The sequence below is a fragment of the Alosa alosa genome, chromosome 18 (genome assembly GCF_017589495.1).
Source record: "Alosa alosa isolate M-15738 ecotype Scorff River chromosome 18, AALO_Geno_1.1, whole genome shotgun sequence".
NCBI lineage: Eukaryota > Metazoa > Chordata > Actinopteri > Clupeiformes > Clupeidae > Alosa > Alosa alosa.
In genome coordinates this window covers 17,496,809-17,513,231 of record NC_063206.1, presented here as the reverse complement: position 1 = coordinate 17,513,231, position 16,423 = coordinate 17,496,809, and the positions used below count along the sequence as shown (strand labels likewise).

Below are 16,423 nucleotides of genomic sequence, written 5' to 3'. Positions count from 1 at the left end.
CACATACAACACCATCATGTACATGGCCTATGAAACTAGGATGTGTGGGTGTGATGTGTGGGTACGACTGATTCTCACTGATTCTCTCTGTTTTCCTCACAGATCTGTGACATCATTGCCAAATGGGAGGAGGCCTCCAAACACACAGGCAAATCAGAGACAGCCAAGAGTGTACGCTTCACCTACAAGAACAGGTACTGCACACACACACACACACACACACACACACACACACTCAAATACAACAAATTCTTCTCATACCACAACTACCACAGCCTTGACTCCCATAGCAAAAGTTATTTAATTGCACATGCACCGTCTCCCTCATTATATCTCATTATATCTCTCTCTCTCTCTCTCCCTCTCTCTCTCTCTCTCCCTCTCTCTCTCGCTGTCTGTCTGCAGGTTGTACTTCTCCCACCAGGTGAGGGGGGAGACGGAGCGAGAACGTCTGCTCCTGGCCTACCAGACCAATGAGGAGATTGTAGCGGGACACTTCCCAGTCAACAAGGAGCTGGCCCTAGAGATGTCTGCCTTACTGGCTCAGGTGAGCATGGAGAAACTCACACACACACACACACACACTGGTACATGTGCATTCACATCCACAGTCATAGGTATCCAGATTAGAGGTCTGCACTCTCACGGGAGCTCCACAAGACCTGCGAGTCGCGACACGACAAATGGGGGACAACAGGATAAAAACGGGACAAGTTTTGAAAGCTCTGTGCGAGTAGGGGATGAGAGAGGTGCATTTGTGGGAGCAGGAGAATCAGATGATTTGGTAGATGATAAGGTAGCCTACATTCAGACCCAAGAAACTTCCAATCAGACATCTGGCAGTCTTTCTCAGTTGTGTGCGTCAAGTGCTCCTTTCGTGAGACAGAAAGCAGAACTGAATATCCCTCCTGCATAACTTCGACTATATTGCCTGCAATGCATATGATCTGAACTGTGGGCATGTGAAGTTACTCTCTCAAGTCCCATTCCTCATGTTCTCCTCTCCTGGAGCAAACTTTTCATCTGAATTAAAATAAAAGACTGAAATAAAAACAAAACGAATGAAAGCATGGTATTCAAATATGGTTTCTCTCCATCTTTCTTTCCCCCCAATTCCCTCTCTCTTTCGCTCCGTCTCTCCATCCCTGTGGCCCTGTCAGGTGGAGTTTGGGGACTTTGATCGTCCCTTCTCCCCGTCAGGATCAGCTGCCTCTCAGAATAAGTCCAGCCAGACTCTCAAGCAGGTGTTAGAGCGCTTCTACCCCAAACACTACAGACGGGCCTGCTCCGATGAACAGCTCAGGTACACACACACACACACACACTACATATGCACACCTGCACACAAACACATACAAGTACAATGTCTCATACTAACCCACACACAGACACACACACACATACACACACACACACACACTCTACATATGCACTCTTGCTCACAAACACATACAAGTACAATGTCTCATACTAACCCATACACAGCATTATATACAAACATGCTCCAAGGACACACACACACACACACACACACACACACACACTGTTGTGTCTCTGTTGCTTTTCCATGCTTCAGATGTCCTCCTCCTTTTGTCTTTAGGCAGCTGAGTCAGCGCCTCTCGAGCCGCTGGGCTTCCCTCAGGGGTCGAAGTTCGCCAGAGTGTGTGCGCATCTACCTGACTGTGGCACGCAAGTGGACATTCTTCGGAGCCAAGCTCTTCGATGCAGAGGTAAGAGACAAAGAGATGACGCCTCAACCAGTTCTAGAGCCACGTGCCTTACACATACACATACACATAGACACATAAACACACCACACATACACACAAATGCATACATCATACAAGTGGTGGTGCATTAAAGGCATAAGGAAGTCCAAGTCTTCACAATTCATTCATAGCTAACCTGGCAAGTACACATTGCAACAGTACAAAAGAACTATCCCAAAGACTCATAAGTCATCTATTCACAGTGGTTTTGTTTGAGCCAGGCGTTATTTGTCGAGAATGGCATAAAGGAAGTTCTGTGACAAAACAGAGAGGGCTAAGCAGTGGGTGTGGGTGTGTGTGAAAGCTAAATACAGTTGGTGTTCTGTTGATGGGGTGTGGTATCAGTAATAGTAATAGTGTTTGGAATATTATATATTTTGATTAAACTCAGTTTTATGTATTTATGCAGGGGATTGAATAATGTCTGAAGATTATTTACAAAACCCAATTCCTATTTCCTACCATGAGAGGAAGTTCAAAGTTAACAAACAGACACTTACGAAACTCACTCAGGACCCGTGATATATAGCATGCATTAACGGTGACATTGAGGTTAGGTTTTTTTCTTTGCATTGTGCTATGCATTGGCTCATGTTTCTCTCTCTCTCTCGCTGTGTGTGTGTGTGTGTGTGTGTGTGTGTGTGTGTGTGTGTGTGTGTGTGTGTGTGTGTGTGTGTGTGTGTGTGTGTGTGTGTGTTTGCAGCCCATCTCTCCTTCACTACCGAATGGACGTGTTTGGTTGGCAGTACATGAGGAGGGCATCAGTGTACTCGAGTTCAACTCTATTGTGAGAACAAATGAAACACACACACACACACACACACACACACACAAACACACACACACACACACGTGCACATGCACAAATATTCAAACAAAACATACATATAAACTGAACACACACACACATACACCCTCACCATAGAAAGCAAACACACACACACTCACAATCTCCCATGGTCTGATATCTTATCCTGGCACTACCGATTATTTACCTGTGCCAACTAGACTAATAGGACAAAGGGCAAATAAATAATAGGGCAAATAACTGCCTCTTTCTCTGTCTGTCTGTCTCTTCATCTGCACAGAAGCTGCTGGTGTCCCACCCTCTGAGAACCATTGTGTCGTTTGGGGCGAGTGGTCAGGACTTCATGCTGGTGGTCAGCAGGGCCACTGGAGGAAACACCTGCAAGGAGAAACCCACAGAGAAACACCTGTTTGCTATGGCAACATCAAAGGTTAGCAGAGAGAGAGAGAGAGAGAAATCAATTATTGGAGGGGGGGTATCAATTTCGTCTACTAGTTATCCATCAATTCTATCTAATCAAATCTACTCAGAAGTGCTGTGTCAATATGAGGGAATTGGTCAGATGCATCAAAGGTTAGCAGATGGGTATATATAGAGATGAAGAGAGATGTAACACTCCTGTAATTGACACAAACAGTTGGCAAAAATGGCCTTGAACCTCTCACAAATGATGGAGAGATGGTGTGGTAGAGAAATCCACAACCATGTATTCCTCATCATTATTGGCTAAGTGTGGTGACAAATCACTGGCGAATGCATTTGCACTAGTGGCAAACTTCTCATTGTTGCTAGAACTTTGCTGGAAGTTTGCCTCTAGCGGCCAACATTGGCAAACTTCAAGCTATATTTTCTAGTGAACTCATTTGTTTCCCACAAGTCACCCACAAGTTTGCCACAAACATGTAATTTTTGTAAGGGCATTGAAAGAAGACATCCCAGGTACACAAACATACAGAGACGCGTATGTTGTCCAACTGGTTTCGTTGAGACTGAAGGGTATGCAGATACTAAGCCCCACCCCACACCATGAATCACTCCAGACTCCAGACTAGACACTCACAGGAAAACACCTCTATCCACACCCATCCACAGTTTTTCGAACATTTAACAAGAGGAGAGACATCCACATGGACACCTGAATTTCTTTCTATATCCCTGTTAAAGACGCATCACATCTTAATGGCAACAAAACCGTGTGTGTGTGTGTGTGTGTGTGTGTGTGTGTGTGTGTGTGTGTGTGTGTGTGTGTGTGTGTGTGCGTTTTGACTGACAGCTCCGGGAGCTCACCCTTCTCATCGCCACCTTCACCAACTGTGCTCACCAGCAGAAATCGGCGGCGCACCATCTCTCGGCTCCTGCGCTCCTCTTGGCCCAGCCTGACCTCAAGAGCCGTGACCTCCGATCCAGATCCCCACCCACACCTTCCAGCAGACCCAGCAAAGCCCCCACTCTCTTGTAAGAGCGCCCCCCAGTGTGCAGAAGTGGAAGTGCATGCTAATGCAATAGGGATTCCTCTATTAGCTAGCTAGCTAACTTGCCATTTAGAGATTACTATCCTGGGCCAATCTGTTGAAATTGTTGTCTAGAGGAAGTTACCAAAGAAATTAACTTTAAGTTACATGGTACAAGATAACAATCTTTACAATCTTTTCTCTTAGAAACACCTCACACTTCCAAACGCTTCTGTAATCGTAGCCCCTTGAGCTCTTGAAAATGGCATCGGTACTGTCATTCCAACCCACATGAAGTGCACTGTTTATCATAGTTATCTCCAGACAGAGTTATGATGTGTTGTGTTTTGGAGGGCTCTAAGGTGCTTCCATGCCTTTTATGGCCGCGCGTGAGGAAGCTAGACTTGCCAGCTTAAAGTATTTATGGATTTGTTACTACTTTATGCCAGACTTGACTTGTGCCAAAGACTTTCACACACCCACACACACTCTCCTGGGAGTGTACTGCGTAATGAAGGATTTCCCCTCTCTCTCTCTCTCTCTCTCTCTCTCTCTCTCTCTCTCTCTCTCTGCTTCACTGTCTCTCTGTCTCCTCTTCTCTCTTTTGAGTTTCCTTGGGTTCATTACATATGAATGAAAGGTAGATGTCATTTTGTTTCAGTCTTTGTTTAATGGACCAAAATGAAGAGAACAGTACCAAATATCAGGGAAGTTTCTTGTCCTTATGGGGCTGACTTCAGCAACTTTATCATACACCTTTAAAGTACCAAATACACCTTTAAAGTACCAAAATGATTTACACAGATTAATAAATATAAGTATGAAATATGAAGTATATGTCTTAATGTAAATGTAATTTATTACTTTCCTGATATAGCGCTTCCAAATAAAACCTCACTGGTTGGAGTGTAACAGTGAAGTGCAGTAGATATCTACGGTGGAGTTTCTATGGGGCAGTATAACTGGCCAGCATTCAAGTAGGGAGGGATTTTAGGAGATAGTTCTCCACTGAAATGAATAGTGTGTAAGAGGGTCTGGTTGAATATATGTGTCTGTGGATTTATGTGTGGGGTGTGAAGATGTATTGTGGTGTGTGTGTGTGTGTGTGGGGGGTCTGTCTGTCTGTCTGTCTTAGCTTTGGTTGAGTGTGTCTGAGTGGTATTGATAGGAAGGTTTTTGTAATGAAAGGCTAGTGTCCTCAGGTAAGATTTAGAAGGGAAAGGCGAATGTGTCAGTAGAAGGTTTCATATCATGTGTTCTGGATGTATTGCCTCCTCTGAGAAAATCCATGGGATGATGTTGTGTTGAATAAGTACAAAAAAGAAGAACGTGCACATCCAGATTCAAACAGGTGCTGGACCAGAATACTTCAGAAATAAAAAATGACGTTAGTCCGCACACTGAGAACTCCTTTTAAATTTTAATCACCACATGTGACGTTTCGGGCTGAATACCCTTCTTCAGACATGATGTTGTGTCGACACACAAGCGTGATAAGATGCAAAGGGACAATAAAACAGTGTTGCTAAGAAAAGACCTAAGATTCTCACGGCATGTATGGACAGGTTTGTCTGTTTATGGTGCATTTTCGATTGCATCATCATTGCAATCCCATTTTAAAAAAAAGGGGGAAGATAAGCCTACGGGAGCATAGAAGGGATTCCAGGAAGTGAAATTAGCCTCATGGGAAGACCAAAGGGAAGTGTCAGGTCAGGAAGAAGTCGTTAGGAAGAGTTTAGAGTAGGTAACGGTACGTCACCCGCAAACACCAGGATCGATTTATAATGGTGATGATGTTCTATATGTGTCTTATCATTTTCAATGCAGGCATTAGTACTGTCTGTTGAGAATAATAAAAGTTAATGACAACCAAACTGGAAGATGTTGAAGTGTAGCTGTATTTATTGCACAGCTGTGAGTTTTTAGTGAAATCTATCTATGAGAGTCTGGGATTTTCACAAATGTATCCATAAATATTTGAATAAACACCTTGGAAAAGACAGTTGTGTGAGTGTGTGTGTGTGTTTGTTTTGTCATTTTGAGGAGACTGACTCACACACGTTGAATGACCTCCCACACTCAGGGTGAAACCAGTCATGAAACCATATGTGTCATATGTTTACATACAGCAAAGACGATCTCTTGTCTTCCTGTCCTTACAGCGGTTTTACTGGTTCAAAAATAATCTTCTGATCTCTCTCTCACTCACTCTCTCAAACACACACGGACACATTTTAAGTGAAGTTAATATCAGCTTATGTGCTGTACTTATAGTTCCTGTTAGTCTTTACTTCCATAATGTCAATGGTATACAGCTGTAACTCGTAGCTATTTCACTCCTTTCTATAAATTCCTTCATGCGTGTTTACTCACATATAATACACTATACATCACATTATCAGGCTTGTCATTCTCTGTATGTGCCACACCTACACAACCCACGGTTTCCCAAAGTTGTTGTTGGACCAGTTCTATGGTGACTAGAAACACCTAGAAGGTCAGCCTTTATTTGTTGAAACGTTAATACACCTGAGTGTTTTGCATTTTCTGTTGGTTTTCTGTGTCAGCAGTTCAACAGTGGGTAAAATATTTTTTTGTGTGTGTGTTCACATGTGACGTAACATAGCAGACATGATTCATCCGTTGACCCCCACAGTAGAACAGTCATGTGCTGAAAAGTCTCCCACAGGTATCGGTGTGAAATTACATCTGCCCAAGGCCCCTCCCCCAAATACTCTATTCAGGCTCATCTCATTGGTGTCTTTGTGTGTAAATCTCCAGGGATCACTATGGAAACGGTCAGGCCCCAAATTCAGGTTATTGGTTAGGATTACTCTCAGCCAGGTGCTGTTTTGGGGGAGGGGCATACTGAAGGCACCCAAACATGTCCGAACTAGCAGAGCCTGGTTGACAATAGGCTTCTGCTATGGGAAAGAAGAACAAAAACAATAGGGTGTGGCAGAAGGCATGAAAAGCAATTGGGAATTGTAAATTGTGTTTGGAGAGGAAGGTGGAGTTACCAGACACAACGATGTAGCAGCCATCTTGTGTTGTGCCACCAAGTGCTGTACTGACTCTTCTAAGCCATCTACAGGCTTCCTTAAAACTCATAACTGCTTTCATACATAATACCAAATGTGTTGCCAAACACGTTACCTAAGTTCCTCTGTTTACTGAAATAGCACATTACTCACAAAACCAACAGAGCTATTTCTGAAGCAACTTCTTGTCACAATGCATGGTTAGAGATTTGTAATCACTGATAAAATATCAGTGATATTCTTCTATTTTGTTCTGTGGCCTCATATTAAACAGCTTCTCTCTCTCTCTCTTTCTTTCTTTCCAGTGTCACCTTCGGGGTGGCTAATGAATAGGTTGTAGTCCAGGGAGTCGCCAAACTGGTTCGGCCTGTTGGCTATCATAGATTTAAGCGGTTGCTTTGGGCCTCTGTGCTGTGCTCGTTTCCTTTAAGCCAGCTGTGTCTGTACACTCTCAGGAGAACTTTTGTTTTCCCCACCCCTTTCATTCTCTGTCTATCTCACACACACACCTCTGTTCCTCATGTATTGTTTGGTGAATTCTCATTCAGTCTTACTTATAGCAAGGGCACACAAACCTCTGTATTGAATATGAGCAATGTTTTGCATAGGAAATAAGCAGTATATCTAGTAAAGGCAGTGTTTTGCATGGCATTTGATGCAGTAGTACCAGAGAATCTGACTGTCCCCAACAGCAAACCATTTCAGTCTAAGGAGGTTCTAGAAGGTATGTGGATATTAATGTTTAGCCACATTCAGGTCAGTTAATATCAAAACCCATGCAAATTCCCCACACTGAGGCGTCCTGTAGCAACGTGAGTTGAAGCTAAGCCCCATAGCACAGAGATTTACCACAGGGGCAGCCACACGCTTTTGTAAGAGAGCATAATTGGCAGACTATATGAGGCCTGTGAATATTACAGCAAACTCCACACTGGCAGGGATGTGTAAAAGACCTTATATCATTGTTGGTCACCAAGTTATCTCTTAAAACAAATTATCACTTGTTTTAGGGGCTATAATGCCTGATAAGAGAAATTATATTGCCCTCATTCAAGTGTTTTATAGCTCAGTTGGTATATCTGTATTGTCCTGTCATAAATTGGTGACCAACAGGAAACAAAATCTGTACAGTAGACATGGCTGTCGTATTGTCTCTGTTGGAATGTAGAACAGAGGCTGATCAACACTGCGTAGCATAGCAGGTACAATCTGCATGCAAATCTGAAACCACTCAACATGCTCAAGGTCTGCCCCATCTCACCCTCCCCCGCTCAGTGAAACCTGGGCGGTAGTTTTCCATCACAAAATGGCTCTCACTCTATCGTCTCTATCCTCAGTGGCACCCTACACGGAAGCAACTCAGCTTGTAATGGAAGGATACGGCTTGTTACAGGTGTTTTTGATTTCATTTTCTGTGAGAAAATAAGAATGAAGAATCAATCACCATGTATAAAAAAACTGATTCGTTCCATGACAAAACACAGCAGTTAAATGATCACACTCAGTTACAGAGCCTTCAGCGGCAACACTCACAAGGTAATTTTTTATCAGTACTCTGTGTTGGTTGGTATATATATATATATATATATATATTTAAAGACAGAAATGAGAAGTTGTGAGTTGGCCAAAAACAGAAGTAAATCAGTTAGGCTACTTGATTACCAAGAGAGATGGCCGCTTTTACTCCAAAACCTACAGAAAAGCCTGTAGAGCTCTGTATACAGCCATACCAGAGTAGACATAGTGAATATTACGAATTACAGAACTCTTGAGAAGAGAATTATTTCGCCGTTTTAAAAGCTCTTAAAACAGGTGGTGTATTTTTTCTTTTTAAGAAAACTGCTGCAAATAGCAACATTTCCTGTAAATAGCAGTGGTAACAACATGCACAAAAGTAATGCAAAAGGACTGTTAAAAGTACTTTATTTAAAAAAGAAAATCAAGATTCCATAAATGTAATTGGCTCCATACCTCAATTAAAATAACCAACCATTTAAGAATGCAGTGACAAAAGATAATACAAAGCACTCCAAAAAATTGTCGACAAATACAATTTATTTAAAAAAACAAATAAACACACTGTACAGCACATCATTTTAAAATGTGTCCCCTGAAAAACATCATAATATTAAAAAGTGAAGAATTTTTAAATCTACAAAAGGAGAGTCATTTGAGGCGTGGGCTCCCAGAGTGCTGGTTCTTCAGACAGTAAACTCTTGTCTGGTTTAACGGGTCTAACCGGCACAGAGAGAAACAGGAGTTCATTCGAGATGAACATGTGGATCATTCAGTAGTACTAAGCACTGGAGCTCCAAATGCCACTAACAGGAATTTTAGATCAAAACAGACATCAGGCATCATTTGGATTGACCGATTGTGGTGTTATTATTTTAAGGAAACAGCACATTGCCGATTTGACTGCTTCCAAGCCACTATTTACAACAGAGAAACACAAAGATGCTGCTAAATGTCCAAATGAGATTTAAAACTGAATGGGCAGTCAAGATTGACTCATATGCTTTTGAGTACTTAGCCACAACCTATTGTAACAGGCACTGAGCATAGATCCCCGATTTAAAAAAAAAAAGACAGACAATTTATGTAACAAGAAAATAGTACATCTACATCCCCACATAATGCACTCCCTCACATTCTCGGAGCCGTAGTCTTGGCGGAGTCACAAAGCCCTCCATTTACATGTTGTCCATCTCTCTGCCCTGAAAACAGACAAACATAAATAAATAAATAAATAAATAAATAAATAAAATGTTCCCATGAGATAAGCTCTTAAAAGGATTACTTCTGGTTGCTATCAGACTAGAACTTGACACGTTTTGAATTTACTGTATACAAATGGGGGAAAAAAAGGATTCCAGTAATGTTCTAGACTGGAGTACGTGTGGCCTGGAGATAGTGGAATAGGAGCCGAGTGAAAAGAGCTTTGGGCTTACCTGGGCTTTGCTGTACCTCTGCTGCTCTCGCCTCCTCATGAAGAACTAGGGAAAGCACAGACAGAAAGACCATTAGAGAAGGCTGTACTCCATTATTTGGTACACACACACACCTAATAAGCCAAACATTTCTCGTTAACTATATAAGTATAAATGTTTTTCATTTCTGATCTCACTTTCTTACTACAGATTGATCATAATGATGGTCAATGTTAAGAGCAACATAAAATTCAACATGGGAGGTTCATGGGCACGCGCACACACACACACACTTACCAGGACAAGAAGGCCTGCAATCACAGCCACAATGACCACCACGATGACTGCTATGACGCCCCCAGTCAGGTTCTTCATGGTGAATTCGGGTGCCTTCTCATCCACATAGTAGACCACAATTTTCTCCATCTCCAACTTCTGTCCTGCTACCATGGGCTCAAATTTGTTCTGGTCATTGAACTGCGGCAGCTCCTTGACCTGAATGTCCGAGAGCACAGAGACACCGTCAGTGCATGAAGAAACGGCTCTTAAAGTCTACAGCAGTACCACCAAAACTAGATATACATGTTGACTTGTCAAAATGTATGCAAACGTGACAAACTTATTAAAAAAGTATATATAAAAGTATTCAGATAAAAGGAACACAATTTCAGTGTGGTAGTGAACACACATTTCCATTTTTTAACCAACCTAACCATGATCTCTCCCATAGAAAAGGCAATGTGAGCTACAGATTCTTTAATAGACAAGACCGATATTAGAGTCACAGTGCCAAAACTAGTAACATTTCGACAGAGGCCCTGTGGAATGTGAGGTACTCACATCTTTCTCCATGTACCAGCCAACACGGGTTAGGTCATTTGTACGGTCCGTCATGTCCTTCTTGACATCCACAATAATCATACGGCCCTCTGGGTCATACTACAAACGAGACCAACACAGAAAAACACCAATAAGTATTAAACAGGCATTCAAATATGAACCAACTTGCATCCACATTGCTTTGGGTCATAAAGTCTATGTACTAGAGGGACTTACATCAACGTCCTTCACAAATGACTTGTCCAACTTGTAGCGGGCAAGCATGGCAGTTTCAATCCCACTAAATATAAAAAAGGACAAGTCAATTTCACTCAGCTGTTGGTGTCTTTTTAGAAAGAGGACAAATATGTTTAGTGACTGGAGGGTTTTTAGAAGAAGCCATTTTGGATACGTACGCCTTGACATCTGCCTTAGTCACTGTCTTAGGCAGCTCCTTGTGGACCATCTGCATACGCAACCAGCTGTGGAGAGAACAATTCAGATTATTACCATGTGGTTTTAACCAATATGTATGCTCCATGGAAGTACACAATACCAAGTAAATAACAAGGGGAAAAACACCTGACATTTATACAATCTATTTTTGTCTCAATAGGTGCTGCCCTGAAAACATCCACAACTTTCTGAATGGAGGCTGACCCCAGAACAAATCTAGCCCAGTGTGAGAGAGAGCCAGTCCCAACCCCCCCATTGAGCAGGTCCTGCGTAACACTCACTAGGTCTCGACCAGCTCCTCGCAGGAGAGGCTCTTGTCGCCCTTCTCGGTTCTGCGCACGCCAGCGCTGTTCACACACCAACACACCTCGGTGTTGTTGCACTGTCTGGCCTTGAACTTGCCGTCAGCCTCGCAGTCTGGGTCATACACACCATCGTTGTCCACAAAGGCAGTCTCGACGGGTTTGCCACCAATAGTACGTGTGTCCTTACCAGTCCTGGCCCTATGCATCTGAGCCTTCATCAGGAAACATTTGGGGAGCACTAAGAGAGGGGGTTATTAATATTAATTTGATAATTTATTTTTACTTGTCTACTATAAAGGTAAAGCATCCATTTTAAAATGCCATCCTTAAATCACATTGTAATGTAAATTTTGATTATTGTGTGGTTAACTGTGTTTCAGGGATGGAAGAGGGGGGATATGGGGTTGCAGAGCAGAAGACAACTTACATTTGGTGCAGTCCACAACTCTTTTATCATTGGCGCCAACAAGGAGAGTACACTGGCAAGGAGCGTCATCACAAACAGCCCACTTCGAATTCGGACATGCACCTGTGGTAAAAAACACATGTGGACAATCAATCATCGAATCAATGGTTTGAACAAATAGGACACGTGATTATGCTAATAGAAGCAGGTCAGAAAGACCACCAGAGGAGGGAGAGAAAATGGATGAAAGGGGCGGGAGAGGGCGTAAAGGGCGTTGTTCACAAAATGACGCAAAGTAGCCTACCTGACTAGCGCACCTGAGCGACATGGCAGGAAAGGGGAATGCTATGCTACATACATTCCAGACAATAGGGCATTTGTTAAATGACACTACACCTGTTAAAAAGAGTTTACTGCCATGTTTCTTATTTCAACGTTGGGTGCTCATGAAATAAAACCAAGTAATGTGATGGCATGTTTTCATGAAAATCCTAATGTGTAGCCTAATTGAACGCCCAGAGGTTAAAAAGAACTACGCAATCTGGAACAAGGTTAGATGAGTCAAATGCAATAGTTTGTTGTTATGTAGGCTACTTTAAAATTTAAATATTTCAACACTATCGAATAGTATACTACATAAGGAAACCTGACGTTTGACCAGTGTTTTCAATGACAAACATCACGGTTGATAAGACACACCAGTTATGAAAATGCAGGAATTTCTGAAGCACTTACATTGTGAAAAGGCTCCAACGGCGAATGACACCAGAGCGAGTGCAATCAGTAGCTTCATCTTGGGAAATCACTAGTTCTGTAAATCAGCAATGAACACAGACAAAAAATAAGTCTTCTAAACCAAACCAAGTTATGAACAAAGCAACTTGATGGCGCTATATCCTTCTTCCTGAAGGCGCGGTCCTATCAAAAAACGATAGAATTGCAATCCAAATAACCCGACAATGAAATTAAAATACAAGAAGTGTAGAATAATCCAAGCAAGTGTGTAAATCCACGATTGTATCGAAGTATTGTAAACCGCTGATTACCTCTTTTGAAAGTAAAGTCGCTTCTCAAGTCAGAACACTTGAAGTGAAGACTGATACCCACTGAGCTTCGTTTATAGTCTACCTGCAGTTTCGACGTGATTTGGGGAGGTGTGGCTTTACCTCAGGCGCACCTTGTTTCCGCCTATAACCACATTTAGAGCAGTGCGTTTCCAGTGCTGATGGGTTCCATGACATTCTTTTAGGGTGATGTAAATTGTAGGGATGGGCAAAGCAAGGCTTTATGAAACACTGAAACGTTCGAAGCAATTGTGCCGAAATGTTCCGAAGCTTCGAAACAATTCCGACACCTCAGAGCTGTTATAGAATGAAACAAATCTGTCAAATGCTTCGTATTGGAGAAGTAGTCTTTAAAGTTCGTGGCTCGCTGTGTTACCTGTGTTCAGTCTTTGTCAAAAGCTAAGCAGTCATGCCCTTGGTCAATTACTGGATGGGAAACCACATGAAGTAACAATAAAGAGATTCTTATTGCTGCCGCTAGTGTTCTCTAAATCACTTTATTATAAAAACTCTCGATTTTTGACCATTCTGAGAGTTAAAACTATGTGGTTACAGTTTTTCTCAGTCGCTTTGGTGCTTTTCTCAGATCAGAATGAAAATTCTCATAACTATTAGTTCAACCTCCACAACATTTAGTCATTTGTGCACATCATAGTAGCAATTTCTCCTTCCTCTGAACAAATTGCAAATGCTTTTGGACATGTATCAGTTGCTTTCATACAATTCTCTGCTGTTTTAAAACATTATCATTTGCTTGGATGGTAACTGTAGATGGTATGGATGCTGAATAGTCGTTCCCAATAAAACTAATAGTCTTCATTTCATTGCTTGAGTCATTACATGCAAAATTGTTGAACTAGTTCTCAAATGCTGTCACCATGCTGTAGAATTGCAAAGAGCATATCAGTAAATATGAAACGTATTACTCAGTGTCTTGTACTCACTTACTCCCCTAGCTACAGCAATGTAACTTTACTGTAGTTTTCAAATGGCTGTACAAGTAGTTTATAGTGCTGTCTGGAGCATGTTCAGGTAGGGTCGCCGAGTTCTGACCTTTTTTTGCATTAGAAAACACTGAGAGAATAAACTGTCATAATGAAAATATGACAAAGCCATCTGACCATCTTGTTCATAAATGATGATGTCAAGACTTCTCATTTTGATGACACTGGCAGTTTCATTGACATGAATACTTGTTTTTGAGGAATGGACTATCCATTTTAAGCAAGTGAAGTGCTTTTGCAGGTTATCCACTAGGTTTTGCAGTTTGCACTAATTGTTTTGAGAAAGGCACTAACTGCTGTGCAAATGTTAATAGTGATGTGAAAAAAGCACCAAAGTGACTGAGAAAAACTGTAATGATGAAGTAAGAAAACATAAACAGATACAATCTGAAACAATACCTTACCAATCAAACGGGGATCGAACCACATTTGAGCAGCCTGGGCTAGGCCTACCGTGCAAAAAACGCCCTCACTAACCACTACAGCTTGGTTATTGCTTAAGGTATAAGGAACCAATGAGCTAGACAACAAATTCCCATTATGTTATTATGTAGCTTAGTACCCTGGGAGGGAGACAGCTATAAGTTAGTGTCTTGAGAGTGAGACAGTTGTCTGCGTGACTTTCTGAGTCACTCCTTAGAGCAGTGGTTCTCAAACCTTTTCTTTCATTCCCCACTTTGATCAAGGGGGCATTCTCGAGCACCTGTCCCTCATCGCTCTAAGAAAGTGGTAGGTCAAGCTTAAAATTGCCAAATTTATTGAAATAATGACAAGTTCTAAATATATCCTCTTCAACAGAGTTAAAATCAGCTGGTGCTGCAAATATAATAATAAATAAATACATAACACACATATTTCTGTTTTCCAGCAACATATTAGGAAGCATAGGCCATTTTACAGCATTGTACAATATATTCAATGAAATACCAACATGCTGCATTAAATGGATCCATAATCCAGTCATACTGAGCACTGCTGGTTGGGAAATATTTTTGAAATAAACTTTGCAGGGATGTAAAGTAGGCCTACTGTTTAACACATGGGATCACAAGAGTGGTTCCCGAATCAGACGTTTCAGCGATTTCGCTCAGAAATCTCAATACTTGCCTTGTAACTTGACATTTAAAGGAACCATATGTAAGATTGTGGCCAAAACTGGTACTGCAATCACTTTCAAAATCCCGAAGAGCGGTGTATCCCCCCCCCCCTCCCCCCTGACTGGATGGCGAAACACTACTGACTTCGTGATTAGTAGATAGGTGGAGGGTGGCGCATCAGGCCAAAACACATCATGATATGACAAAACACAACATCAACATCAGTTGAGGGCTGCAACTTCACTTTTTAAATGACAATATCCTGGCCGGACTACTGTTGTCAGTGATATAAGTATTTGAAATGACCATGATTTCTTCATGTCTAGTGAAATATCAGGGCCATTTTATGATTAATTAAAATATTTTTCTTACATACGGCTCCTTTAACTCATGTATCGCTAAGATATATCAAATATATTGCTAAGATAGGCCAGCTTCGTCAAGAAATGTTCATTAGTGAACGTGCTTGCAGATTCAAACATGCGCTCTTCCTCCAAGAAGAGGCGACTCGGAGCTCAAACACGCGCGACAGCACTTTACCTTGGGAAAGCCACCTTGCCTCGCTGTGAAACAGTACAGCCTTTTGGTCAGCTACCATCTCTTTAGCAAAGTGCGGAGAATAGACGCGCTTTTAAGGGCCGGGTTTTGATGAAATTCATCACTCTCACAACAACGTTCAAAATCTCATGTAGGTCGGGACTAACTAAGCTGCCTTGACACGATCGCTAACACAGTGCGTCCATTGCGCATTGGGTGCTACCTGGGCCTAGGCTACAAATAAAATATAAAATAAAATAAAACTCCTGTTTTTCACGTCAGTTCGCGCCCCACCTGGCATGTCTCCGCGACACAGTAGGTCGCGACCCACAGTTTGAGAAACACTGCCTTATACAGCTTAGGAAAGCTAACAGCTTTCTATAAGGATCTAGTTTGTTAACTACCACAGTCACGAGTTGGGTCGCGATAGTCTGTCATTTTTAAAAAGTGGGTCCCCAGAAAAAAAGTTTGAGAAACACTGGCTTAAGGAAAGTCTACACTGTTAAAGGTCTCATTCACTGACAAACCGTTTAATACTTGTTACTTTCTAAATACTATAGCTCACTCCAAGTTGCATATGCATGCTGCACGTGAAAATGATCTTCTACCCCATGCCCGCATTAGCCAATGAAAGAAAATACATGAAAAACAAGCGAATCAGAAAGAGCCCTTCCCAATGACGCCGAAGGGAAACTGATTATTCATGGCCTCGCCCACCTTGGCTTGTGACCACCTA

The 16,423-nt window shown here is 41.9% G+C and overlaps 2 protein-coding genes across 2 annotated transcripts in view; one reads left to right on the top strand and one right to left on the bottom strand.

Moving 5' to 3' along the window:
- The window catches only part of plekhh2 (pleckstrin homology domain containing, family H (with MyTH4 domain) member 2), a 34,975-nt gene extending 28,945 nt beyond the window's left edge, over nucleotides 1-6,030 (top strand). The window contains 7 exon segments of the mRNA XM_048270469.1: nucleotides 103-194; nucleotides 406-547; nucleotides 1,161-1,303; nucleotides 1,601-1,730; nucleotides 2,473-2,556; nucleotides 2,858-3,007; nucleotides 3,851-6,030. Of these exon segments, the coding sequence (XP_048126426.1) occupies nucleotides 103-194; nucleotides 406-547; nucleotides 1,161-1,303; nucleotides 1,601-1,730; nucleotides 2,473-2,556; nucleotides 2,858-3,007; nucleotides 3,851-4,036 (927 nt within the window). The 3' untranslated portion in view covers nucleotides 4,037-6,030.
- A 3,076-nt stretch (nucleotides 6,031-9,106) lies between these two features.
- On the bottom strand, nucleotides 9,107-13,124 carry epcam (epithelial cell adhesion molecule). The gene is made up of 10 exons (XM_048268952.1): nucleotides 13,032-13,124; nucleotides 12,721-12,796; nucleotides 12,007-12,108; nucleotides 11,556-11,817; nucleotides 11,235-11,300; nucleotides 11,056-11,119; nucleotides 10,840-10,938; nucleotides 10,297-10,494; nucleotides 10,021-10,065; nucleotides 9,107-9,786 (listed from the first exon to the last, which is right to left on the bottom strand). Exons 2-10 carry the CDS (start codon nucleotides 12,776-12,778, stop codon nucleotides 9,763-9,765), a joined length of 918 nt encoding a protein of 305 aa, XP_048124909.1. The 5' UTR covers nucleotides 12,779-12,796; nucleotides 13,032-13,124; the 3' UTR covers nucleotides 9,107-9,762.
- Between the last annotated feature and the right edge of the window lie 3,299 nt (nucleotides 13,125-16,423).

Coding starts and splice junctions, on each gene's coding strand:
- epcam (XM_048268952.1), bottom strand. CDS start 12,778: ATGAAGCTACTGATTGCACTCGCTCTGGTGTCATTCGCCGTTGGAGCC. Junction 12,109..12,720: donor CGTTGGAGCCTTTTCACAAT/GTAAGTGCTTCA, acceptor TTTTTACCACAG/GTGCATGTCCGAATTCGAAG. Junction 11,120..11,234: donor ACTAAGGCAGATGTCAAGGC/GTACGTATCCAA, acceptor TTTTATATTTAG/TGGGATTGAAACTGCCATGC.